This window comes from Gobius niger, assembly GCF_951799975.1.
Source record: "Gobius niger genome assembly, chromosome: 10".
NCBI lineage: Eukaryota > Metazoa > Chordata > Actinopteri > Gobiiformes > Gobiidae > Gobius > Gobius niger.
The window spans coordinates 25,842,714-25,868,740 of record NC_136861.1 but is presented as its reverse complement, the minus strand read 5'-3'; the positions used below and the strand labels follow the sequence as shown (position 1 = coordinate 25,868,740).

The following is a 26,027-nucleotide window of genomic DNA, read 5'->3' as shown; positions in this document are numbered from 1 at the left end:
AGTGAGACTGATTTGCTGTTAGCGATCCCTCCTCTTGCCAACTCTCTCACACACACACACATACTCAGGCCTAACTTGGGCCCCTGCTCTCTGGCCCAAAGCAAAACAAACATTTCACAGTCCCCTAGCTAGCCTGCTTCTAAGGAAACAGACAGGCACATGTGTTACTCAACTTGTGGGGGCGGCCAGTCACTACCTGTTATTGTGTAATGCCCTACACAGAGCTTTCTGACCTGACACACAGGTTTTCAGATAAATGAAGGCCAAGTTGAATAGCGGGTAGAGATTTTATACCAAAACAAGACAATGTGTCACTGGATTATCGTTACCACAAAATTAGGCAACACTTTTTTTTCAACACTTTTGAATCCTTATACACAAATAACTCATTAGACAGTGAGTGGCTTTTGTTCACAATTTGAACATGATGATAGCAGCAAATTACACGGTCTTAAATGAGCATATTCCATGTAAAGTTTAGACCTAATAATTGATCATAAACCAGATATGATGTGTGAGTGTACAGATGATAAAGACTCATTTACAACAGTAAAAGGCCAGACAAACCTGCAAACTCATTCTGACTCCAAGCTAACTCCATCGTCAGTACCCTGCGTGGGTTTTTGATAGTAATCTGGGTACTGTCGAGGTTTCCTCACCAGCGATTGCAAACTGGGACAGGAAGTAACCTGATAGGAGAAAACTAGTTCACCTTAACTGAACCAATTAGTCGAGTGAGCGAGCAGACGGCAGTATTGTAGCATATCGGGGTGCGGCTCTCAAACACTATTTGTGGTATTTGTGTTACACCAGAGGCCCACACCCCTTCAACCAAGCTCTGACTTCACCTCTGTGTTAGCTCACTGAAAGGAGCTGCAGGCCCTCTGCCATGGTCTTAAAGTGTACACCTTTATGTATCAATTGTTACAAACTGTTCCTGTTTGTAAATCATTAATATCAGTACGGCCCTGCAAGGCAATGAATAAAAATGAATTCATAAAAATCAATACCCTGTGTTAAAGGGATATTTCAAGATTTTTGACATAGGGCCTCATTTCCTAGTTATCCACAGTGTTGTTGATTCTGAAGTTGTTTTTCTGACTCATGCATGAATGCAGTCAGTTCAATATTTGAAGAGTTTAGTGGTGCTAGGCTAGTGCATGTCTATGGTAACTAGTAGCCTGCATTAAAAAACAGTCTGACCCAAGCACAGCGCACCTGAAGCAAATCACTTATAACACCAGACTACCCATATAAATGTCTCTGTGGCTGAACAATTTTTGAAATATAACCATTTTGCATTTAAAAGAACTTGAGCAGCATCCGTTTTTTAATGAGGTTTTTATGCAGGCTACTAGTTACCATAGACATGTGCTAGCCTAGCACTAGCCTAGCACCTCTAAACTCTTCAAATATAAGGACTGCATGAATAAAAAACAACAACACTCTGGATAACTAGGAAATGAAAAATCTGCCGTCTTATTCATTTCCAGTAAACACAACTCACCTGGGCCAGACGTCTCATATGAGTCAGCTACGGTTAATGTGATTTGCCTTTTTGCCTCAGAGGGAGCGGCTCCGGGGATTTAAGCACGGTATTCTGATTTGAGTATTTCATAATTTGTTTATTTGATGTGGACAGTGTATGTCATTGAACTTTCACAAAACACAGGCACGTGAACACATCAACCTGCAATCACTCAATTCACTTTAAAAATGTAATTATGATCAAATTAAACACAACAAACATTATTAGATAAAAAGAAAAAAAAAAGATTTGATTTCAGCTTTTGATAACCCATATTTTCAGCAATGGCCAGGTTGAATGACCAACACACACCGCAGGTATCTTAGCAACCAAATTTTCCAAATGATTGACCAGAAAAGCAAAGTCTTTTGTTTTTGCCCCTTTATTTCACTGACTTGAATATGAAACACAACGATGTATTTTTGATAGTATAACAGCGAAGTAATACTAGTTTGTACTTAGCTCCAAGTATCTGTTTTTAGCCTTGTTTACTTTTCCATAATTAGAAAAACACAGCCTGTTGAATATGTAATGTGGGCCTCCTCATTTACGGATACAGTTGCAGGTCACTGAGGTCCTGCATGTACTGTGTGCATAACAAAGGGCAGACAATGGAGCTTGGACTGGACTAAAGCTGGAGGTGCATGTGATAAGTTCATGGGGAAAACCTCCACACATAAAGGACATGAGCTCTGCATGACCTAGAAAATTTACAGACCACATTTTTTTTGCTTTTGAAATTTGTATTTGAATAACTTATTTTAATGCCCAGTTATAAAACCCACCCAGTGAAAATACTGTATGAACTGGTCAGAGCTAGGATCGGACTGCCAACCGTCGGCGTCGCCTCCATGGTAAAGCGCTCTTTATGAGGCACGGCCACGCCTTCATTTTGGTTTATCTTAATGCTGATTTCAGCTGGACATAACTTGATTTAAGAAATCATCCACAAAATGTGCACTCAAAACTACTTGAGACAACTGGAAACTGTATTAATGGAAATTATTCTACAACAAGCTAATGTTTATTTGACAATCATTCAGCCCCGTTCCTCAGTCAGTGCCATAGAATGTAAACTACGTGACTAATTTTCTGCTGCCTTTAACCCACGTCAGACTTCTCCAGGCCATGGTGATTGACGCAGATTTACCCTCATTGAGCTCACTCTTCTCTTCTCTTCTCTTCTCTTCTCTTCTCTTCTCTTCTCTTCTCTTCTCTTCTCTTCTCTTCTCTTCTCTTCTCTTCTCTTCTCTTCTCTTCTCTTCTCTTCTCTTCTCTTCTCTTCTCTTCTCTTCTCTTCTCCTCTCCTCTCCTCTCCTCTCCTCTCCTCTCCTCTCCTCTCCTCTCCTCTCCTCTCCTCTTCTCTTCTCCTCTCCTCTCCTCTCCTCTCCTCTCCTCTCCTCTCCTCTCCTCTCCTCTCCTCTCCTCTCCTCTCCTCTCCTCTCCTCTCCTCTCCTCTCCTCTCCTCTCTTCTCTTCTCTCCTTGAGCTGCTCCAGTCTTTTGCCTATTCGCTCACTGACCTCATTATTTTCTGACCTGCTTATGCACGCTGCGCTGTTCAGAATCAGAGAAAGTGAAGATGCAGCAGAATGTGGTTATGCAGTCAATGTCACCTTGAACTGGCTCCACGGATGTTTAGGCCCGAGCACGGATGATCTAACAGACCAATAACCTGCCCAAGGTCTATGTCAGAGGGTGGTTTTGCAAAAAAAATTTATGAACAAAAGTAAAGTACATTTTGAAGGGCATATTTGTCAGAACATGGGAAAAGGGAATAGTGTATAAAGATTCTTTTGCATATCTTTTTGCATATTTTGCTTCACATTTTTGGACAACCAATCGTTTCCTTCTTTGTTCCATCGAAAAGATTTGTCTTCTTTCCACGAACACTGGTAGGCAGCCTAGGTCAAGGTCAAGGTCAAGGTCAAGTTTATTTCTATAGCACATTTACAACAACCACGGCTGTCCAAAGTGCTTCACAACACAAACAAATGATAAAAACTAGGAATACAAATAGCCTACATGAGCAGTGAACGACCGCAGACCCAAAGAGAACATGCAAACTCCACACAGAAAAGGCCTCACGTCAGCCAATTACAAAACCTTGTCTAACATCAGTCTGCCATTTGACATGACAGAGCAATTAGCGTCTCTCTTCGTCAGTGCAGCTCTTTTTGGGCTTGAGGAGGTTACGTGCCTGACCTGGATCTGCTGTAAAGGCCAGTAAGACATAAGCCACGATGGTAATTGAGAGCGACCCTGCAGCGCCACTGGTAACGCACTTATAAAACTCTGATTCACAGGCTTAAAGGGACTATACGGAGTTTAAAAAATCTTAAAACTCAGTATTTTCCTCCCCCTACATGTTCCAGCCATGTCCTAATGTGTGAAAATTCTTGAAAATGACAAATCCTGAATAAACAGTTGTGTCTAATGTCCAACACTGTTTGTCTTGCTGTATGTTCATGCATTGTCTTTGTCATGTACAATGTAAACATCAAGGCGTGAAAGGGTTGCTCATTTAAATCATTTTTCTGGATTGTCCGCTGCATATAGTAATATACCAGTAATGTATAGGATGAGCCCCGTAGCAAAATCATAGCAGTGAGGAGCACTGTTCATTGTTTTGTGTAGATGTGTTCAAACCACTATTTTAAATACTAGCCAGAAATATTGACTCTCATATTAATGTAAATAAAGCAAAACTTTGTACTTTTTCCTTGTTCTCTACTTTTCACTGAATATTTTAGTCGATTGTCTTATACTGTGCGGTTAATGTACTGTAGAGGAGCAGTGAGTAAACACATACTCCACATCAGACGAGTACCAAGCTTCAGGGCGTGCTTGTGACTACTGAAAGAAAGCCAAGGCAAGTCTTTTATCATGTGATATGTTCAACATTCTTTTTATTTGTATTTTCAATCTTGAAATGCTCCTTCTTCCACAATGAACTTTAGTGTTACATACATGACAAAAGGAAGTGATGGCAATGACTCGTCAGACCACCACCATCGTGAAACACCACTAACTTTGCCTGTTTTAGTCTGCTCACTGATCCCATTAAAAACATCGGCAAAAGCACAAACTGATTATTAATACACACTTGAAAGGGGGCGGGGATGAGGCAAATACATGTCAGCACACTCAAAAGACACAGTAGAGGAACAACACTTTGAAAAGATAGAAAATCAAATTAAAAACATTACAGTGTTGCTCAAGAGCAGGGGTTTGTACATTTATACACAAAAGCCAAACATGGTACATAGACTTTAAATTCCAGTGCAGGACTTCCTGTATACTGCCAGGTGTACAAATACATAGTACAGGCTTTAACAATAGAGGCACATGGGGCTGGATCCAAGCCTTTCTTTAAAATGTAATACTCCGAGATTGTCAGAGGGAAATGTTGCTGCATACTCCGTTCTTTGACTCGTTCATGCTGCAAAGAATGAGGTGATTTTTTCAAGTGAGAGTTTAAACAATGATTGGCAATTTATTTGACTAATTGCTGTAGTGTAATTTTAGATGAATAAATCGTCATCGTTACAGTGTAGTATGTTTCCTGGGTGATTTTGCAACAGACTCCAGAGTATAATTTATTTCCAAAGCTCTTTACACATTCAGGTCTATGTCCTGTGGGCTTTTCTACAGCGATGGGCATGTACAAAAGGGAAATAAATATAATGGGTGAATGAAGTCAACAAAAAATTCTGATAAAGCTCAAATAAGGGGAGGCTTGAAGCCTGCAGCAGGTGTTTCCACCAAATAGTTAAAGGCTGGTTAAAGATCAAGAAAATTCAAACATTTAATGAGGTCTTTAACCTCAAAACACCATGTTTTCCATTCAGTGCTGTGCCAGTCCCAACAGGACAGCCATGTTTGTGTAAACAGGGCATTAACAAGTGATTAATGCTAAAGCTTAACAATCAAAGAGGCATTTTCTTAAAAATGGGCCCACCGTTATGGCTGTACAGTAAGTGGGATCCTTGTGACCAATACACACTTATTTTAGTATTTTTGTTGAATTTGTATTCAAATTTTGTTGCAAAATATACATTTCTAACATATCCATACATTTTAGAAATACAAAACCAAGTGCTTAAAAATAAAGATGATGGTGATCTTTTCTGATATGGAGATGCTGGGGTGAGCAGGGCAGGTAGAGGTAGCGTCTGGGAAGAGGGATGGAACCTGTAGTGTTCATCGTGTGTGTTTCTTTGGTCATGGGAACACGCCCAACACATTTTGCATTCGATTCTCATTAAGGCAGAGAGCCATACATGTACACTTTGTCAGACACGTCTCAGATTGGTTTAGCTCAAAGCTCGTGTTAACATTCTTTACTGACCACAAATATGTTTTTTGGAGCATACTGTATCTGATGAAAAATTAGGCAGTTCCATTCCTCTTTCCGTCACAAACAAAAGTGCTTTTATTAGAATGGGAAAAATTAAGAAATTACACATCTGTACAATATATACACCTATGTACAACCATACATGTGCAGCCTTTTAAGTGACAATAAGGGAAAGTTCATTCATTGTCTGAGTGGCCACAGATGTAACCAAAAGTAAAGGCATGATGGCAAAGGGTCAAGGTCCAAGTGCTTGTCATTTAGTCATGCCTCTTTTGTCATTGCCCACCTCCATCCTTTTTCCCACAGTTCCTCCCATCAGAGAGTGTACATGCCTGGGCTGTGCCCTGGCCCTCTAGCTTAATGTTGGGCTGGGGAGAGAGTGATAAATAGGGGTGCTGGGGCAGGGGAGGCGGTGTGGCAGAGGGGGGACTTGTCGGTGACTCTTGGCCACAGCTGCCACTGCTTCCTGTACTCACGGCGCGATGCTTCAGTCTGAGCTTGTGCGGCAATGCTGTGCCCTTCACATCGCCTTGAACATCCCGTGTGTGTGAGGAACTTTGTAAAGGGTAAGATGAGGCAGGATGGTGACCACCAGAAAGGCGGTGATCTGAGCAGGATGACAAAGGGGACTCATCATCAGTAGAGGCCTCTTTATCAGAGCTACGAGGGTCTAAATCACTGGAGGTGGAGCCGGGCTGGCCTTGGTAATAGCCTACAGTCTCTGGGCTGCCCTCATAAGTTAGCTCAGGGGGGTCGTCCTCTTCTGGGGCACTAAGGTATGGGTGGTGAGGCTGCTGAAGATGTTGGTATAGTTGTGAGAGGCCCTGGACATGGAGGAGCTGAGCGCTTAACTCTTGGTGGTCCTGTATGTGCTTTGGAGGACGTTGGCACGCCTGGTACACCAGTCCATCACCAGCTTCATCGTGGCGGTCTGAAAGTTCGTATGAAAGGGAGTCTACAAGCTTCTGTTCCAGCTGTTTTGTCGCCTCAGGCAGTGCGTCTGGGATCCTGTCCGTGGTCTTTGGGGGCAGGTTTACACTGAGCTGGCTGCTGTGCTTCAGGACTGCCTGGAGCTCCACATCCTGGGAGCGGGACATACTGTCCACAGCATACGAGCTATTGCTGGAGGAGCCATAAAGAATGACACTGCGCTGGGCTGCAGGGGGATGATGGGCTGCCTGGCTCACAGTGGGGACTGGAGAGACAGGCTCTGGTTGTGCTGGTGTCTGTTGGGGAAAGTGATGCTGCTGAGTTTGGTAGGCCATCTCCAGGTCCTGAGAGTGCTGCTGGATTTGGTGGTGGGTAGGTACAGAGGACAGACCTCTGTGGATGTTGAACATGATCTGAGTTGTAGTGCCATTAGCAATGTCCATCTCTAGTCTGTCGCCTTCCTGTTTGATCTCAAAGGAAATGGGCTCAGGACTGTCTCTGGAGGAGCCATCCGACATGTCGGAAAGCGAACCACGTGGAGAGTATTTGACCAGCTGCCTGTGGCTCTCATTGCGTCCAGACTGCTCAGTCTCAGAGGAGTCTGAGTTGATAATGACCTGAGAGCTGGAGTATCCGTTGGTGTAGTATTGACTGGAGGGTGTGGATGAGGCAGAAGAGTTGCTACCATTCACAGAATTGGCCACTGTGATTTGCTGGCTCTTTTCAATGTAGGAGGCAGTGTTGATCAGACCAAAGCGCAGCTTCAACTGGAGCAGCTCAGTCTTCAGTCTAACGTTTTCATCATTCAGTGCTAAAACGCGGTTTTCAAGAACCATGTCATTGAGGCGCCTCTTCTCCCGGGAGCGCTTTGCTGCCTCGTTGTTCTTGCGACGCTTTTCCCAGTAGGAGGCGTCTTTCTTCTCATCAGAAATAAACTCCCTCTTTCGTCTGCATGAGGAATTAGGTTTGGGTTTAACCAGGCGTCCAATGCGGGCCGCTGGCAAGGGGGAAAGGGAGTCATCGAAGCCTGAGAAGGTCTCCAGACTGCTCATGTTATTCCCTGAGCCTTTGTTTAATGTTTTTAGAGCAGAAGTCAGATTTTCCGTTCCTACCAAGCAGCAGCCAGATGTGTGTCACAGTGCTGGTGCAGATATCAGCGCGAGCAAGTCTATTGAGCTAAGTGTCCAAGTTTGCCAAGAATATCAAAAACAGCTGGAGTTCAGCAATAGTGGCCCTCATTTATCCACTTAAACTGTTTCGCATCAGTGGCCAGACTTTGTGAAGTATTAGTCTTCAAAGTGAATACAAGCCACTCTTCTTAGATGTCGTATCTTTGTGTGTTGCTAGCTGTCAAGCATTTAACATCAGAAGAGCGCATAGAGCCAAGCTGGCGGTGTCCTCGATCCAGTTGGAATCAGCAGGATGTAGGTCAGCGGTCTCCCTCTACACATCAGTCGCACTGGGACCCTGGCTTCTTCCACGTGCCTCTCTCTCCTCTCTCTGTAGCGCAGATGAAAGGCTGTCGAGACAAAAACAGAAAAGATATGTTAATCATTAAGCAGAAATATTTCCAATTCAAGGCCTCAAAGCATTTCCTTTATGAAGAGTTATTAGTCAGAGTTTCAGTCTTTTCCTGCTGCTCGGACATTTTTGGCTTTGCCTTCCCTTACTCTTGGTAACCAATGAAAGGGCTGTCTGACCTTATGGCCTTACCATTGATCTGCTCTGTCTGCGGCTTATGACCCCTGCACTTTGACCTTGCAAGTTGATGTTGTCTCTTGTGATGTAACGCCGCCAATGGGTTCATTCTAAGTGGGTGATCCTATTTTATCTTCCTCCATTTTTCTATTTGGGTGAACCAGCATTGTAGGGTAAACAGATTCGGAGTCCCCTGAGTATCAAAATATAGGAGGCAGACAACCCACTGCTTAGCCCCCCTTGCCCTGCCCCCAGCCTTTCATCCCCAGAGGAATGTAGCGGCATTCTCGGCCAACACAAGTCAATGCCAAATCGATGATGTGGAGTGAGCAGATAAGACAGACAAAGGCAAAAGCAATAGCAGCCAGTGCCGGTCAAGGATAAAGCAGCTGCGTCTCGAGCAGTGAGAAAAATGTGGAAGGGTTATGGCAGCTGGAAGCATTAAATATATATATATATTTTAAATATAGGTCATGGGGCGCACAGAGGGGAAGGGGGCGGGGCTTGGGTTGGAAAAACACGACCCACTAACATTTAGACACAACACACAGAAAATGTGCTTAGCCAAATTCAACAGCACTTTCAGGCCAACCTGTAATGTGTGCATGCTGGAGCTCTGCCAATCACTATCCAACCTCAATATGTAAATACGCACACACTAGATATCAAATTTGGCCCAAAAACCAAAACTAGGCCATGGAGCTGCCGGAAAAATTACCAGTTTTTTTTTCAGACCAAACCACACCCTAAATTGCCTTTCTCACATTCACATGTTGCTGCTGGGCACGGGAGCGAACAAAATGAGGGTAAAGCCTTTTTTTTTTTTTTCATTGTGTCCCACTGACCCAGTAACGCCGGCCCGACCCAACCCAACATAGTAGGCACGTGTCTGGATTGCCTCTACTGTACAGTGCGTTGGGAAAAAAAGTAGGCCAGTGCAGAGAGATCGGGGGAAAAAATGACACAAAAGAAACAACAATCGCATTACACAGAGAAGTGAGGCATGCTTAAGTATAGAGTGAGGTCCGAGCACGACTAGTGAGGCATGGACAATAAAATGGAAGGAAAACAAAGAAGAGGAGATGTGATTATTGCCGGGGGAAGGGACGGTTGGAGTCGGAGGGATGGGTGTGGGGGGGGGGCACCGGTTGTGACTTTGTTGCTATTGCTCCAATAGAAAGAACATGTCACCCATAGCAACAAAAAGAAGGAAAAACAGAAGGGGCAGCCAATCGTTTCATGCATCTTCTGTCTTCCCCTGAAGCGGTGCTCACGTATGGACTCGAGCAGAGGGACTGACGTCAAGAGGCATGATTCTAATGCATTCATCCAACAAGTCATATATAGAAATTACACCAATAAACACTCATCATAGTTGGTCACTCTTATATTGGACCTTTTGCATCATGAATCACTGATTATTGGGGCTATTTTAGTTTAAATTTGACTCCCTGAACCAAAAGCGTGTTTCTAAGTGAATATCACAGAGCTCCATTGCCGTGGGGCTTCATGACATCACATCCAAGTGGTGTCAGTGGGGAAATGGCTCATTCTCACTCAGAGTAACCGCGGAGTAGATTTAGAATTACATACATTACATGCATGACCCTAAGGACAACATCCATTCTTTTCATGTTATATTTACTTTGCTTGACCTCGATCATGCCCTATATTTGTTATATATCCTCACGTGTCATCGCCGGGCCTCCGTGGCACTTGTGGAATGATAGCACAGTGAAAGAATCCAAGCTGCACTCGCTCACACACAAACCACAGGTCTAAATCTGGCAATGGGCTTTGGAAACCAGACTTGTTCAACCAGACACGTGTTGCTGCGAAGCGTTTCAGGAAATGGGAGCAGGGGCTGAAACAAAATCAAGACGGGAGCACCACTTCAGAGAAAGGGGGGAAAAAAATACCCCGCCCCCCCTGGGAAGAATGTGATGCAAGGCACGTGGAGCAGGGTATAGGGGGGTCAGCAGTAAGAGGGTGGGTCTGCCTGAATTCCAAGTCTGGGGGCTTCTTTTTTTTTTTTTTTCTCTTCCCAGGAAACAAAACGGAGGAGACGTTAAGGGAGGCCGAGTGCAAAGGCAACAGGCCAATAAGGCGGAGTCCAGTCTGACCTGTTTATGAAGAGCGCATGGTCATATCGGCCGCCTACATGGGGAAAACAGCAGTAACACAGTCCATGTGTTGCGCCAGTCACGTGTGCTCCCTTGACCTACTAAATGCTGTAATTCACCTCCCTCTCCCAAACCACAGCACAATAACAAAGCGCATCCATCATCTTTTATCAACGCATGTGTAACAGAGTGCAAAAAGAGTTCTTGTGCATTAGCCCCAAAACATCCCCCACTTTTAAATTCTGAACGGACACAACATCTTGCCCTCATTTGCTTTTGGATACCATTTACTGTGCGTGTCTCCTCTCTTTGTTATGGCGGGGTGAGGATTTATTTTGGTGGGGTTTGGATTCTGCGCTGGCAGCCAGGGGCGTCTCTGCGCCTCTACCCCTCCCACTAGACGAATGTGACCTACATTTATAGCTGGCATAGAGACCCACTGTTACTTCAACCAATTGGCACACACTGCATGGGGCGGCGCAGCATTGCCGTCGACAACGGGTTTCCATCTATTGCATAATCTGCTATAGTCTTCAGCGTATATAATCTTTTTTCAATCATATCTTATGCAATGCAGTCTTTAGCATGTAATGTATGTAATGAAATATTATACAGTAATATTGCAAAAAAAGAGAGGAATGTAATAGAAACGTCATTGTATTATTGATCAAATTACAATTTACTAACATAAATTCAGCCTGAGCCCAAGAGCTTTTGAACAAAAATAAGATTCCCATGATTATTTAGACAATGTTTATATTCAAAGTCAGTCCAATGGTGGATATGTTCAAATATGTAGGCCATTTTTGCATAAATACATCTATATCTTTTTTTTAAATTCAGTTTTTAGTTATATCTTTACAGGTCCCTGACATTTTGCATCATTATATTGATAAACAAATGTGCTTTAAATACACTCCACTTGGCCATTACATGGCAACAGTTCACCTCAGCACGTGTGGACCCCTGCTATAGGCTACAGCATCACAAGAGTCCTATTATCTTAGGTTCCTGTAAAGGGCACACAACAATGTTTGATCCTTTTTGTTGTTTTGTTTTTTGCCCAGTGCAGAGACACTCTTGTTAAAGCTTGCACAATATTGGGGGAAATATGTTACCCGGCATGCCTCCTTTGTTGCAGTCTGACAAATCGTCTTCCTGCATATTTAATCCTAACCACAGTCATCCAAGGCAATCGTGTAAATCCAGCGTAGATCGAACAATGCTAAGAATAGACTATTCTGAACTAAATACACTTTAATATCCTTTAACAATTAATCACATGGAAATGAATCCAGGTAGTCACACAAGGAACACGCAGTACACCCTTGACCCACATTTTCTCCAGATGTTTGGAATATACAACAGAGAACCTCACCTTATGAGTGCCAAAGCCTATCAGCTTCTGCCATTCTTCTCCTTTGTATATCCCCAGCCTTTATCCAAATTTGATATAAGCGTGAACGCGTGGAAATAGTATCTGTGAGCGAGTGCTAAGTAGTAGTTTCTGCAGCATGCCGCTGTGTGTCCTGGCTCGCGTTGTTGTGCGTCAGACTGCCGCTAAAGGGTTAATAAGCTCAGAGAGAGGGAGAGAGAGAGGCGCACGGCACCAGCACAGCCGCGTTAACCTTTACAAAGAACTGCTACACGTGACACGCAGAAGTGTGTCCTCAGTGCCTGCATGGGATTTTTTCCCCCAGTTGTCTGCCTCTCCTAGCCTACTAACCCTAAAAGGAGCTCAGTCCTACTTAGTGCGACCTGTTATGCGTGTTACGACTAGTTTACTGCACAAGCGTGTAATAATCATATAACAAATGCAATCAGATGTATAGCTCGAAAACATAATATTGATAACTATTGGAAAAATGTGAAATACACCTCTTTGAAGAAAAAAAAAAAAAAACAATTTCTATGATGTCTGTGTGCTCCAGGAAAGAGTGTAAATAAGTGTACGGTAAATATAGTAGATGGCAAATAAACTGCTAAAGGTGATTTTATAGCTATAGTCTTGGCAAGTCCTAAAAGTAGCCTAAAACGGCAATAATAGTGATATTAAAGTTCGTTCATACATCACAACAGAGAAGAGGAGTAATGACATTTATGTCACTTGCATCACTGAAAACTTTGCATATAATGCAATAATAGCTTATAGGGCGCGTTCACGCCTTCTAGAGCACTACAACAAACTGTAAAAGGGGGTAGAAGCAATTGACCTCATTTCGTTGCTTTGACACACATCTGTCACATCGACCCACATCCTTACTCTTCCCTCTTTCTGCTTTAGGACCAATTCAGTACATTTTAACACCATTTTAAAGATACAATCACCTTGACTTTGAGCCACCCCCCAAACAAACACTGTGTCCAGTGCCAAGCCCTACAGCTATGCGCAGCGCACCAGCAGCTTGTAACACTCAACACATCACCAGACTCACCTTCTCTGCCTTAAATCCTCTGACTTGAATCCAAAGAAGAATCCTTCCGCACTGTCCAGTTTGCAGTGACCATACGTGACTTTGAAAAGATGTCGTATTAGCGCAGGTGCACGCACGAGTAGAGCTTGTTTTCAACGCACCTCACACGTCACGTTACGGAGTCACTCAGTTTCCCTCTCTCTCTTTTTCTAGTTCCTCCTTTCTCTCGCGCGCAGCGCCGCTCTCCGACTCTCCCAATGTATGTTAGTAGGTCAGTTGTTGCATAACAGGACGCTTTGGGTGCCTAGTCACGTTTTTGTTTCTCTCCGCACTCTGTCCCTCCTTCTGTGTCTGCCATCAAATCCTGTCACAGGAAAGTACGCTGGAGGAGGAGTTAGGGCCAAAGGGGCGTGGTTAGAGTCACAACCAAACATTTAGCAAGTGTGAAAGTTTCCTCCTCTAAATAAACCTATAATGTTCTTTAGCTGGGCTTAATGTACAAATCTGGACTCTACATGACGTTTGAATATTTCTGGATTGATGTGTGGGTTAGTATGACTTTTCCCCACATATGTCGATTATAAGGAGGCTTTATTGAATTATATAGTTAAGTAATGCCAGCCTCGGTGTTTAATGTTTGGATCAACATCTGGGGAAATGCTGTATCTTCTTGTTTAAGCTGAATGTGTGACTGCAATGGTTCTGCAACCCATTTTGGATCCCAACCCACCTGTTGAAAACCACCGACACAGACCTTTCTCTTAATTAAAATGTTTTTAGGAAGAGTTCTAGGTCATTTTTTAGAGGTATCAAAGTACAGGACATTGAAAGCAAACTTGTTTCCCAATGTGCAACATGAAACATAAAACTTGGAATAAATAGAAAACAAATAATGTGCAGGTGCATTAAGTGTTAGCAGCAGGTATGAGTGTGGACTGACATGGTGCAATAGAGCAGTGCCAATGGCTGGAACAGGTTATAATGTGTTGATGAGTCAGATACAGAGTTATTGGGTGCTTTTTTGGTGTACATAAGTCTGATGGCGGAGGGGAGAAAAGCTGTTTTGGCATAAGGTATGGGTCCGGATCGACCATAGCCCCCTGCCTGGGGATGGGGTGAATAGTCCGTGTCCAAGGTGAGAAGAGTCAGCTGTGATCCGACCTACACGCCTCCGGGTCCTGGAGTTACAGGTCCTCGAGAGATGGGGCCTTCTCAGCAGAACACACAACAGGGATTTTTGTAGAGCAAAATTAATACAAAAGGCCGTTTCAAAATGCTTCACAGTTGCATAAAATTACAAAAAAGCAGATAAAATCAATCCATAAAACATAAAGGTATGGCTTTAGATTAAGGTGTGCTCCTTAAGTATTAATAAGTAATAGTAATCATTTTAGGGTTAGGGTATGACTATGAATAAGCGTATTATTAATGGCCTATTAGTATGTTAACAGATAAAAGTATAATAAGCAGTATGTTAAAGCTTTACGAGAAGATTGTTAATGCTTTTTAATACCTTATTAATAGTTAATGAGCACACCTTAATATAAAGCGTTACCAACATAAACTTAAAAAAAGAAGTAATTACTGTAAAAAGCAAGAGTGCAGATAAGATGTTTTCAGGTGTCATATGCATGGGTTAAAACAAAAACTGCTCTTGCATGGAGTGGATCAAGGAAGTAAGGATGGACTGGATGATGGCCATGCAGAACTGCACCAACATCTATAGTCGTCAGCTTCAGTTTCCTCAGCTGCCGCTGAAGAGCATTCTCTGCTGGGCCTTCTTGATGAGGGAGCTGATGCTTGGCTTCATGTGAGGTGATGGTGGTGGTGCCCAGGAAACGGTGACACAGAGAGAGGATCATAGAGGACCACCCAGCTCACTCCCTGTTCTCACACATACACACTGCACTTACAATCTGTGACGCAGATGAGCTTACAATATCACCACTAGAACTATTTTGTGTGACTGTGATTTCCTATCACACTGAACAAAAATAAACGGTATATTTAGAATAACTACACACTATTAAGCATTTCTAACAGATGTCATTCTTTGTCAATCATGACATAGTGATATGTGCTGCCATAACACTTCCATACCTGTGTCTAAGGTTAAGGCATACGTTTGGTTAATATTAATTAATTTCATTTATTTTTAGCTTTATTTAACCAGGATAGTCCCACTGAGATCAAGAATCTCTTTTTCAGGGGAGTCCTGGCCCCAGGGGAATCTATTGTACATGTTTTAGTGGTAGGGGAAACCGGAGTACCCGGAGGGAACTTACGCAGACACGGGGAGCACGAGCGCTGACCGCTGTGCCACCGTGCACATTAAGAAGCGAGATTAGTTCTCTTTGAGGATCGATCAAAGTCTACTCTAAACGGCACGATGGTGCAGCAATTAACGCTTGTGCCTCATAAGGTCCCGGGTTCGATTCCTTTCTGTGTGGAGCTTGCATGCTTTCCCCGTGTCTAGGTTTTCTCCGGGTACTCCGGTTTCCCCTAGAAACTAAAATGAATGAGAGTGTGTTTACATGCATGTATACATGTATGTTCATTAACATACGTTGTCCCGCCCAAATAAACAAAACAAAAACAAAAATTAGATAAATAACAGGAATCACTATTTTGGGGCTGATCAATGATTAACAAACATGGTGCTTCTTGAGTAATGCCTTTTCTTTATACGCTTAAAACTATTTAACTTGATACTTTAGAACCGGGCCGTGCAGAGAGCTACAGAGGGGCAGGGGCTCAAAACACAGTTATTTCAATTGAATTCATTTTTAAAACATATTTTTAAATAGTGATTCAGACCTGCAAGACCTAAATATAGGCTATTGTTTTGTGTTTTTTATTTTATATTTGTCAGTATTTTATATCTGCTGCCCAGGACACACGTCTCTTTGCAGCGCTACTGCAGAAACAGTGACTTTCAATCAGAAGCAGACTTTCACAACTCAACTGTCTCCCTCACTTCACACTCTTCACTGGGCGGTGGCTGAAAAGTGGGACCTTGCACAAGAACAATGTGTATGGCCTCACTTTGCACAAATGAATAACTTTACTTTAGAATCTCCATTGGCTTTTCATTATACTGAGTGGTGGTTTGAATTTGCAATTCTAAGGCCCAATCTCTGTGTACCACAAAGAACATCCCTCTGAAATCAGTTAGTAGTTGTAGCTTTTCATAGGTCATCCCCAGAGGAGGATAGTACTCAGTTACATCTACTTGTAACTTTTTGAGTAAATATTTCAGCGGAAAATGCTTCATTTTGGTCTATGAAATAGATGTAGATCATCTCTTGCACCTTGCTTTTTTTTAAATTTTGTTTTCATGGAATTTTACTGGAATTTTCTTAGAATTCCACACGATTTTATGTTTTGTTTTGCACAATTTAAGGCATCGCTGAAAATAAATCAGAGTGTTTTTTGCTTAAAAAGTTACTCAGTACTTTTCTTTTACTTGAGTATTTGTTTGGGTCATTACTTTGGCTACTCTACCCACCTCTGGTCACCCCAGAGAAACAAATTCTAAAATGAAAGTTTTCCTGCTTGTATGCGATGTAGGCTCCTTTTTGTGGTCTCTTATCTTATAGTCACCATGGTTTTGATTCCATTTCTTTTTTTTTTAACAGCATTAGTCCTTCCCGTCGTCAGTAGCAACAGCCATATTCAGATCGTATAGGGCCTATGTGCTCTGACTGCTCCAAACTGAATTAACCCATCTCTGGTATATGCCAGTGAAATTGTGAGGGAGCCAAACTGCCAGATCTCCCACGTTTTACCCTAAAGCCAAATGATGTTGTGTGCGTAATGTTGTGATGTTATCACAGTCGTCTTTATGGTGGCACTGTCACTTTACATGAATGGGATAATGGCTATAAAAGGGTATGTGACTTCATTGTTGAGTTACTGTAATTCATTGGTTTGATGTGCAATAAATTTGTTTGTAATGTTGTAAAATGTCACATTGATTTTTATAGCCAAATTTATGTTTACCTTTTTTTCTTTCTGTTTTTTGTGTATGGTTATGACAATGCAGGTGAAACGAGATGAAGGGCGGGGGGATATCAGCAGCTGTCAGAACCGGGACTCGAAACCCACTACACCACAAGACTGTCCAGCATCCTTACCAGCTGGCACACGTCTTGTCAAAGTGGAATTTGATTTTTCTCTCAAACATTTATGTTGCATTTTTGATTGTAAGTAGTTTTAATTGCTGAAATACTATGTTTGTTGATCAAATCTAAAATACTGTCAAATTTAAAATATTGTTGATGGTTTTATTCAAACTGCACTTTTTTGTTTTGTTTTTTTCGTTTTTGTTTCTAGACCCACAAATTCCTTCTTCTGAAACACTGAATAGGCACCAAGAGCCCCCCACAGCGGCAGCACAGTGGAGGCGTCACGAGAGGAGCTACAGGAAACAAGGAAGGGACAAACGATGGTGAAAGACTGTCGTGGAGCGAAGGGATCTGCAGGAGGAAGAGGAAGGAGGAGGTGGAGCTAACCAGTGCAGGACACCACGCTTCCAAAAATATGCTGGTCAGGTTGGCCCACAGTGGCGACGCGGCTCAGTTGCAGCGGCTCAGGACTAACACCTGAACACAATTTTGTTGTTCACTTGTGCACTTACTTACTTACTTCAGGGATCTCGGGACAAAGGACCAAACTTGCCCTATGTTGACTTTGCATGATTTGGGGAAATTGACCGGACCACTGTAGGGAAGAAGGTGCTGAGTTGAAAGACAAAGCTCTTAATTTACCGATCGATCTACAGTATGTTCCTACACGCCCCTATGGTCATGATATACTGTGTGGGTAATACAAACGACAAGATCAAGGATACAACCGGTTGTTAAGGGTTTCCTTTGCAGGGTGGCTTGGCACACCCCTAGAGATGGGGTGAGGAGCTCAGTCATCAGGGAGGAGCTCAGAGTAGAGTAACTGCTCCTTCACATCGAGAGGGACCAGCTGAGGTGCTCGGCCATCTATTTAGTCAGAGGAGGCCATGGGAAGACACAATGGAGGGACTATGTGTCTAAGCTGGTCTAGAAACTCCTTGGGATCCCTCCTGAACAGCCTGAGGAAGGGAAGTCTGGGCAGCTCTGCTCAGACTGTTTCCTCCGCGACCCCGGATAAAGTGGAAGAAAATGGATGTATGAATTTGGGGAAAGGAATTCAATTTAGATAAACTGATTTACACCAAGGGTTTCACATGTAGCTGCTTTAAATTATAAATGAACCATTGAACAACTATGAATGGACTCTCCCTAATTGACAGTTTCATTTTCTTTTCATTCACACACACACACACACACACACACACACACACACACACGCACACGCACACGCACACGCACACGCACACGCACACGCACACGCACACGCACACGCACACACACGCACACGCACACACACATACACACACGTACACAAAGGGAGTTCATTCCTATGCACGCGTGTCCCGTTTTGTCTTTGTTCCTTCTTGAGGCTGGAGACACACGCCGCTGGGGGAGCCCTCTGATTGGCTGCGCAGTCCGGGCCCCACCCCCCCTCACTGTCTACCCCTTATCTTTTTGCACCCCATCCTCATCCCCAGCACCGATGTTTTGCCCCCTTCCAGCTACGTCTGTGAGCGTTCCCATGGCAACTGTCGCACTGCCTGCCTAGCAACAGGCTTCATCCTTTCAGTGATAAACAGGGGTAGACCTGTAGAAGAGGGAGGGGGCTGTACAGGATGCTGGTACAGGAACAGTGTGTAGCTTTTAATAAGAGTAGTAGCTATGGATGCGGAAAATGTGTTTTTTCTTATTGCCGTAAGAGTTACTAGAAACATGTGTGCACTTTTCTTTTTATCTCCTAGCATTTGACTATTCATGTAAAATAATACAAAGTGTAAAACTATATTGAGAAGGGGTTCCCAAAGTTCTCTGGTTGCAACTGCCAAAATATCGATGCAAGCAACTGGGGACCCCAACAAACTATTGTGTGTAAGACGAGGTAAGCATCATGCTGTGGGGTTGTCTTGCTGCTGGGGGGACTGGTGCACTTCACAAAATAGATGACATCATGAAGAAAGAACAAGATATGGGGAAATATTGGAGCAACATCTCCAGACATCAGCCAGGAAGATAAAGCTTGGGCACAGATGGGTCTTCCAAATGGACAATTCCTAAAGCAAACTGCTGATACTGGCCTCAGGATAACAAAGTCAATGTTTTGAAGTGGCCGTCACAAAGTCCTCGATCTCAATCTCAATCCAGTTGAGAATGCCCCATACATTTAGCTGAAAAGGCATAGGCACGCAAGGTGGCCTACAAATGTGTCTCAGTTACACCAGTTCTGTTTGGAGGAATGGACCAAAACTCCTGCCAACTATTGTGAGAAGCTTGTGGAAGGAAATACAAAACGTTTGACCCACAATTTACATTTTAAAGGCAATGCTACCAAATATTAATGAAATGTATGTCAACTTTTGGTTTTGCAGAAAGTAATAGGCCTAAACAGTGTGCAAAATTCAATCTCTCATTCTTCTGGAATTTGATAAATAGATTTAGATTTCATTTTATTTTTGGTGAATGTCTGCTGAAGGACAGAGATGTTATTGCACTGAAAAAACAAGATCTAATTCAGGTGCTTTGATAAAAAACAAAACAAATTCAAGAACCTACTGCGCAGCTGCCCCCTTTTACACACCAGATCTATTTTTGTCCCTTTGCTGTAGCTGTCTTTTTAATATGCAGCGCTAGTGACACACCCAAACTGGGCAGATGAGATGAAGAGAACATATTCAAGTTCCATAAGTCAGTGGTGTTATTATTATTATGGAGATTATGATGATTGAATTTTTGTGTGTGTGTAATTATCACACGTATACACCCAAACAGCAAACTCTGGTAGTATAACTGTCAAGCTTCATTTAATCAGACACTAGATATGTTGAAATCTTTTACCTTTACATGTTTCAACTTCAGAAGTGTGGCAGCTGAAAGGGAAAAGATTTGACCATCTTTAATCCTAGTGTCTGATTAACCTTTTAACTCCCGCCTGAACCGAGAGCATTTTCTCCAGTTCAGCCTGTAGGCCAATGTAACACCTTATTTGAAAGCTAAGACCTACAATACTAAATTGATCTTTTTCCTCACATCATCAGATTATTTTCATCACTTTTTCAATTTTTTTGGGTCCATTTTTTTGTCACTTTTTTGTCACTTTTTTGTCAAATTATTTGCATTTTTTGTCAAATTCTTATCACTTTTTTGTCCATTTTTGTCACTTTTTCGTCAAATTTTTCTCACTTTTTTGTCAATTTTTTGTCAATTTTTGTCATTTTTTTGTATATTTTTTGTAAATTTTTTGTCACTTTTTCGTCACTTTTTTTCACATTTTCATCATTGTTTTCGTCTCAGTTTTGTTGCTATTTTCACAACTTTTTTCCAGAAGCTTTTGAATTGGGGTAAAGCTGGAGAAAATGTGCTCGGTTCAGGTGTGAGTTAAGGGGTTAAGTGAACGTTGAAAGTTATACCAGTTCACACAAGTAGACGCAATAAACGTAACGAAGCAAAATCCGGTCTCTGCTTCCCCCTGCTGGTTTGTAGTCACAACATCCACGCCATTATTTCAGTTCATTTATGCAACAAATTCACCTGTTGTTGTAATGACTGTGTTTCGAAAGACTCAATGACACGTCCCGTCTAAGTGTATGTACAAGGTGTGGTCTGGGATGGTTTACATTCTGCGCTGTTATTAAACTGTTCTGAGAGGGGTATGTCTTGTGTAACTGTCGTAGACGCCCTCACATTGGGTAATACTTTTATTGCATAAGTTCTTACTGAGAAAAATGTAATTAAAATCTTGCTCTATGCAAACCTCATGGGAATATTTGCCTTTCGTGTCTTTTTATGATGACCTGACAAACTTTCAGTCAGAAAAAATAGGTCATACTATCTTTCTGTCTGCTTTACTTAACCCCTTTATGGTGCAACGACAGACAGGCAAAACAAGTTGGCAAAGTAGTTACCAGTAGCTTTTTTGTAGTTTGTATGTATTTTCAAAGGAGCTCTGTCGACGATAGAGTGGGAAAGAAACAAACATGAAAATGCCTGAATACGTCAAGGATTTGTTTTAATAAATAAAAAAGAAATCTGGTAGTGAATATACTACTGCACTAACTAAAGTTGTGTGAAACAAACATGATTCAGTGTAAATGATAAAAAACAATAAGTATTTATTTTCAAATATATAGTTGTACAGACAGCAGACCCACCCATGCATAGACATAAATAGTATTTTACTGTAAATACAGCGCCTGAATGGTAATGTGAGTCCCGCAATTCAGATTATGTCACAACGATGTCACAACCAGTGAATGTGTTTTTTTGTATCCACAGTAACTTCAACAAACCAGTGATAGGAACGTGGTGCTTCAGGAAACTACATTGCACACTCTCCATGTTGCTGCTGAAGTGGTCACAGTGTTGGCAAATAAATTATACACAAAATATATTACACACAAGGATCCATGCGTCTGAAGCCATTGTTCAAACCCTCAGACAACAGTTATGAGATGAACCTCACATACTGTACATACAGTACAATTTTATCTATGAAAAATACAACACAGTAAAAGGTGCATTTGCCAGTCTCTGCTCAGACAAGTATTGGATTTCACCTGGAGATGTTAAATAGGCCAACATGCATAATAATTGTGATTTCAATTGCTAACCAATTTAGTGCAAAATGTGTATTTGAAACTGTTGGATTCAAATGTTTCCATATTATTATGTTTTCACTAGCGTTTTTCCATTAGCCTGATATTACGGCAGAATTGTGAAAATATCACATTTTTTGTATCTGAAAGATATGTACAGCTGTGGAGCCATTCGATGACAGTGTTGTGTACATTCTTAGTTAACTGTAACATAAATATTGTTGCTGCTCATTTTCCTTTTTAAAAAGTATTTAGAGTCTGACTTAGTCAGACAAAAACACATAAAGACAAAACAAACAAACTGTCCTGACTCAGTCTTCACTGGACTTTGGCCATGAGCTGTTCAGTGAAGAGCCTCTTGAGTTGGGCCACCTCCTCTGTCAGAGAGGAGATCTGGGACTTGAGTGTGTGGTTTTCCTGGCGGTAAACGTCACTGTGACCGTGCACGGGGGACTGGCTGCTGTAGGCGGCTGGAAGAATGTTCTCAGGGGATCGCCTGGCTCTATCCTCTGCCTCTCCATGGTGCACCCACTGTCCATTGTCCAAGTGTCCCTTACTCAGCGAGTCCCCTGTATACTCAATCCCCTCTCCATTCTTGAAGCGTAGTTTGTGGGGCAGGTTTATGATCGAGTCTGCATGGTCCACTTTACTCACTGCCATGACAGCGCTGTGGTGGAGCTCACTGGGAGAGTGGTGCAGCTCATAGCCCACCTCTTCCCCTCGACGTGGGGATAGTTTCTCGTGATCACTCAGCCGGTCATCAAAGAAAACCGGACTGCCGACACTTGACCCACCAGGTGTGGAGAACCCTGAATCTTCTGACAAGGTCCCTGTCTCCCTGATGACCCTGGAAGCTAGTGCACCTCCCTGGACATTGTTATGAATGGAATTTGGAATATTGGCATCTCCCCTTTGAAGGTAATATTGGGAATTTGCCTGTGAAGCCTGAGTTAGAGGCAATATTGTAGCGTTAGACGGGTCTTTAACAAGCCCAAATCGGAATTTCAAGGCCAACAGCTCAGCTCTAAGTCGAGCATTCTCCTCCAAAAGTCCCAGAACTCTGGTCTCCAAGACCATATCGTTCATTCTGCGCTTTTCTCTGGAACGTTTGGCCGCCTCGTTGTTCTTCTTTCTCTTGTCCCAGTACCCGTCGTCCTTTTTGTCCTGTGGGATGAACTCTCGCTTGCGCCTCAGGCTGCTGGACGGGCTCTCTTTGCGTTTGATGGGAGCTGGACGGCCCAGTAGTGATCGGGCCAGGAGGCTGCTGGATGTCAGCATGGATACAGTTTCATCACTGAAGGACACTGCTGGAGTCTCCAAGGGCTGAAGCGTGCTTGTTTCCTGTTGGCCCCTCATAGTTTCTTTTTCAAACATTTTGTTAGAAAGTCAAGGGCCCACCCTGTAAACAAGCAGATGTCAAAAATTAGTTAGCCAATTCTTGTTCAACATGGACAACAAGTCAATAATGCATTGTGCTTAGTTTGCCAATGTGCATCTGTGTATATGTCTGTCTATCTCTTATTGCCAAGTGAGACACTACAGAAAATACTGAATGATGAATACTAAGGGTTTACCTGTAGACGTTCTTGTGCTTGAGCACTGTTGACCCTGATCCACTGGAAGACGAAGCAACAGCACCACCTAGTGGAAAAAAAGCGTACATTAAAAAACAGAGCAAAGGGATTTGGAGCTTACGTAAGCGCTATTACAACACAATATTATGTAACCCTATTACATCTGTCCAATAAACGGGAGCGACTTGTACCATAACCTCGGATGCCTTGGCACAGCGAAATGTAGGACAATGGCCGCTGTTAATACGGCAATCCAGCCACGTCCTTTGCGATAACTCATAATCTATAAAACCGATCTGAATAACACACCCACTGACCTACAGGTTATGCGAAGCTTTATAATAAGCATAACATGACGCAATTTAAAATATGACCTCACAAAGAGTTTTCTAGAGACATTTCCATCTTTCTGTTCCAAACATTAATAAGGTTGTACATAGGCTACACTATAACAATTATTGTCCTTTTTCCTCATTAAAAAAAAGCCCAAATGCACTATTTAAATGCATGTGTGCTTTATGTGTAACAATAACTATACCATATCGCGTGATAAAATGGTTTGAAGGATAAACTCTTTAACGTTGGTAAAAATGTTGCCAAAACGCAGTATTCCTTTTTTGTTGTTGATGTTGTTTTGTAAATGTTTGCGTGATGAAATGTTTCAAAAATGTTCAGAAAGTTTCTAATGTCATGCCATGTCAGTAGTTAAAAGTGTTAAATAAAGTTGGAAAGTGGTCTCACCTGTCGTAAATAGTCCTCTCCGGCAGCTCCCGTCACAATGATTTTTTTTTTCTCCGTAAAACGTGCGCGTTGTTCCGTCCGCTCGTTGTTTCTGTTCGCCGTGGCTGCGCTGCCTCCCGTTCCTCTCTCTTACTTAATATTACCGCGAGTGAGACGCGCCTCCCTCTGCTCTGCTCCACTTGGACTGCCGCAGCTCCTATTTGTAACATCGAGTTCAGCCCAGGACGGAGGCTATCCTCAGCTGAACCGCGCTGGCCCCGCTCCCTGCCATGTGGACGTGATGTACGCCTGATGTGAGCGCCCGGGCCCGCCTTCCTCGATGACTTTTGGTCCCGTTCAGACTTGAGAGAGAGAGAGACGCGCGCGCTTATGATGGGCCAAAGCTGCCAGGCACAATAATAAAGAGTCCGACAAGCAACACAAGCTTGCCTATATAAAAGCTTACATAACGACCAGTATGTTTAATCGACTGATGTTGTATTCGATCACGATCAACTGAATGTCAATGATTTATTTGATATTTCCTATTCATGTTATCCAGTTCAAACACATGATTTTGGTCTTGGTTATGGTTATTTTGCATGCACATCATATTTACGGCTTTCTCAAGTTCAGCCTTACCCATATGGAAAAGATTACAGTCAATTGGGTCAGTGTAACACCTCATTTGAAAACTAAGACCTTCAAAACTCATCAAAATGGATCTTGTTTCCATTTTTTTGTGCCTTTTTCGTCTTTTATCACATATTCAACGCCTTGTGTCACTTTTTTTCATCTTTCGTCTTCTCTGTTGCTCTTTTTTGGCTCTTTGTTGCGTTTTCGTCACACGTTTTTGTCACTTTGTCATCGTCTTTTTGTTGCTCTTTTGTTGTGCATTTTCATCCGTGTTTTCGTCTCCTTTTTGTTGCCACGTTTGTAGATTCGGGTAATGCCAAACTGGTGAAAATGTGCTTGGTTCAGGTGGGGGTTAAGAGGTTTATAATGAGGTTAATGAGTGTTCCTTGCACTGTCCAATTCTTTTGTTTTTTTTAGCCTTCGCTCCATGATTCTCAGTGAGTGTTATACGGCACAAGCAAAGGATTACAACAATGTATTCTATTAATTATGAACGCATTAATACCAGCTTTGTTTTTGTTGCAGGTTTCCTTCACGTGAATTCTCAAGTTGCCACAGACCACCAGCATCGAGCGACTCCATGATCTCGACTTAGAAGGTATGGGCGGAAATTCAATGTTATTTTTACAACTAAGACTAGCACAACATCCCTTCACTCAAACATAGGCCTAATATTTGTCACTATTATTTACGCCATGCAAAAAAAGCCGCTTTAAAAAAACCATTCACCCCGTTGACCCTATCGTGTAAACTACTGCTGCTTCATGTAGAAGTGCTTTACAACAATTACTGCTAAAACCTTTGCAATCCACAAAACCTCAGCCAAAACCACATCTGCTATTCCTGCAAGTGTTGGTGCTACTTCCAGTCATATAGTTATTTTTACTACTTTTAGCACATGACAACTTACAAGATGCGTTTCTCCCACGACTACATTCAGAAACGTTAGGCGTCTGACACTTTTGCTTCAGCTCGTCACCTCGGGAAGATCTACTGCCTGACACATCCTGCAATAATTCATGCCTGCATTGTGTTCCTATGGCATGCTGTGGTTGCGTAACACGTGCTTTAGGGTTGCAGCCTGTGCGGTAATTGCAGAGTGCTGAATGTGAGTGACATGTACCTATGCAGCCAGAAGCATGTGACTATCTAGCATCTACTGTCCTCAGATAACTGCACTGTTCCAACATAAGAGGCGGTGAATGCATGTTACGGTGTCTGGGTTTACCGACAGAGTTCTGACACGTTGAAGTAATAAGCTCTTCTGTGATGATGATTAAAAAGTCAACTCATCAAAACTGGGCTGAATGAATAATGTAATTAGCAAATG

At 42.5% G+C, this 26,027-nt stretch overlaps 2 protein-coding genes across 3 annotated transcripts; both read right to left on the bottom strand.

The window, feature by feature from the left end:
- Positions 1–4,427: 4,427 nt before the first annotated feature.
- On the bottom strand, positions 4,428–13,337 carry nfil3-2 (nuclear factor, interleukin 3 regulated, member 2). Of its 2 annotated transcripts, none has more exons than XM_079565228.1 (2): positions 13,073–13,337; positions 4,428–8,335 (listed from the first exon to the last, which is right to left on the bottom strand). In XM_079565228.1, the coding sequence occupies exon 2, from the start codon at positions 7,866–7,868 to the stop codon at positions 6,162–6,164; it is 1,707 nt and encodes a 568-aa protein (XP_079421354.1). In that variant the 5' UTR covers positions 7,869–8,335; positions 13,073–13,337; the 3' UTR covers positions 4,428–6,161. The 2 variants fall into 2 exon arrangements, with proteins under 2 accessions (XP_079421354.1, XP_079421355.1); XM_079565229.1 differs by lacking the exon at positions 13,073–13,337 and adding an exon at positions 12,016–12,187.
- A 7,923-nt stretch (positions 13,338–21,260) lies between these two features.
- On the bottom strand, positions 21,261–24,378 carry nfil3-6 (nuclear factor, interleukin 3 regulated, member 6). Its single transcript, XM_079565129.1, has 4 exons — positions 24,083–24,378; positions 23,342–23,408; positions 22,047–23,166; positions 21,261–22,003 (listed from the first exon to the last, which is right to left on the bottom strand). The coding sequence occupies exon 3, from the start codon at positions 23,139–23,141 to the stop codon at positions 22,086–22,088; it is 1,056 nt and encodes a 351-aa protein (XP_079421255.1). The 5' UTR covers positions 23,142–23,166; positions 23,342–23,408; positions 24,083–24,378; the 3' UTR covers positions 21,261–22,003; positions 22,047–22,085.
- Between the last annotated feature and the right edge of the window lie 1,649 nt (positions 24,379–26,027).

What these genes read in the sequence shown, in the direction of transcription:
- nfil3-2 (XM_079565228.1), bottom strand. Translation starts at nt 7,868, where the DNA reads ATGAGCAGTCTGGAGACCTTCTCAGGCTTCGATGACTCCCTTTCCCCC.
- nfil3-6 (XM_079565129.1), bottom strand. Translation starts at nt 23,141, where the DNA reads ATGTTTGAAAAAGAAACTATGAGGGGCCAACAGGAAACAAGCACGCTT.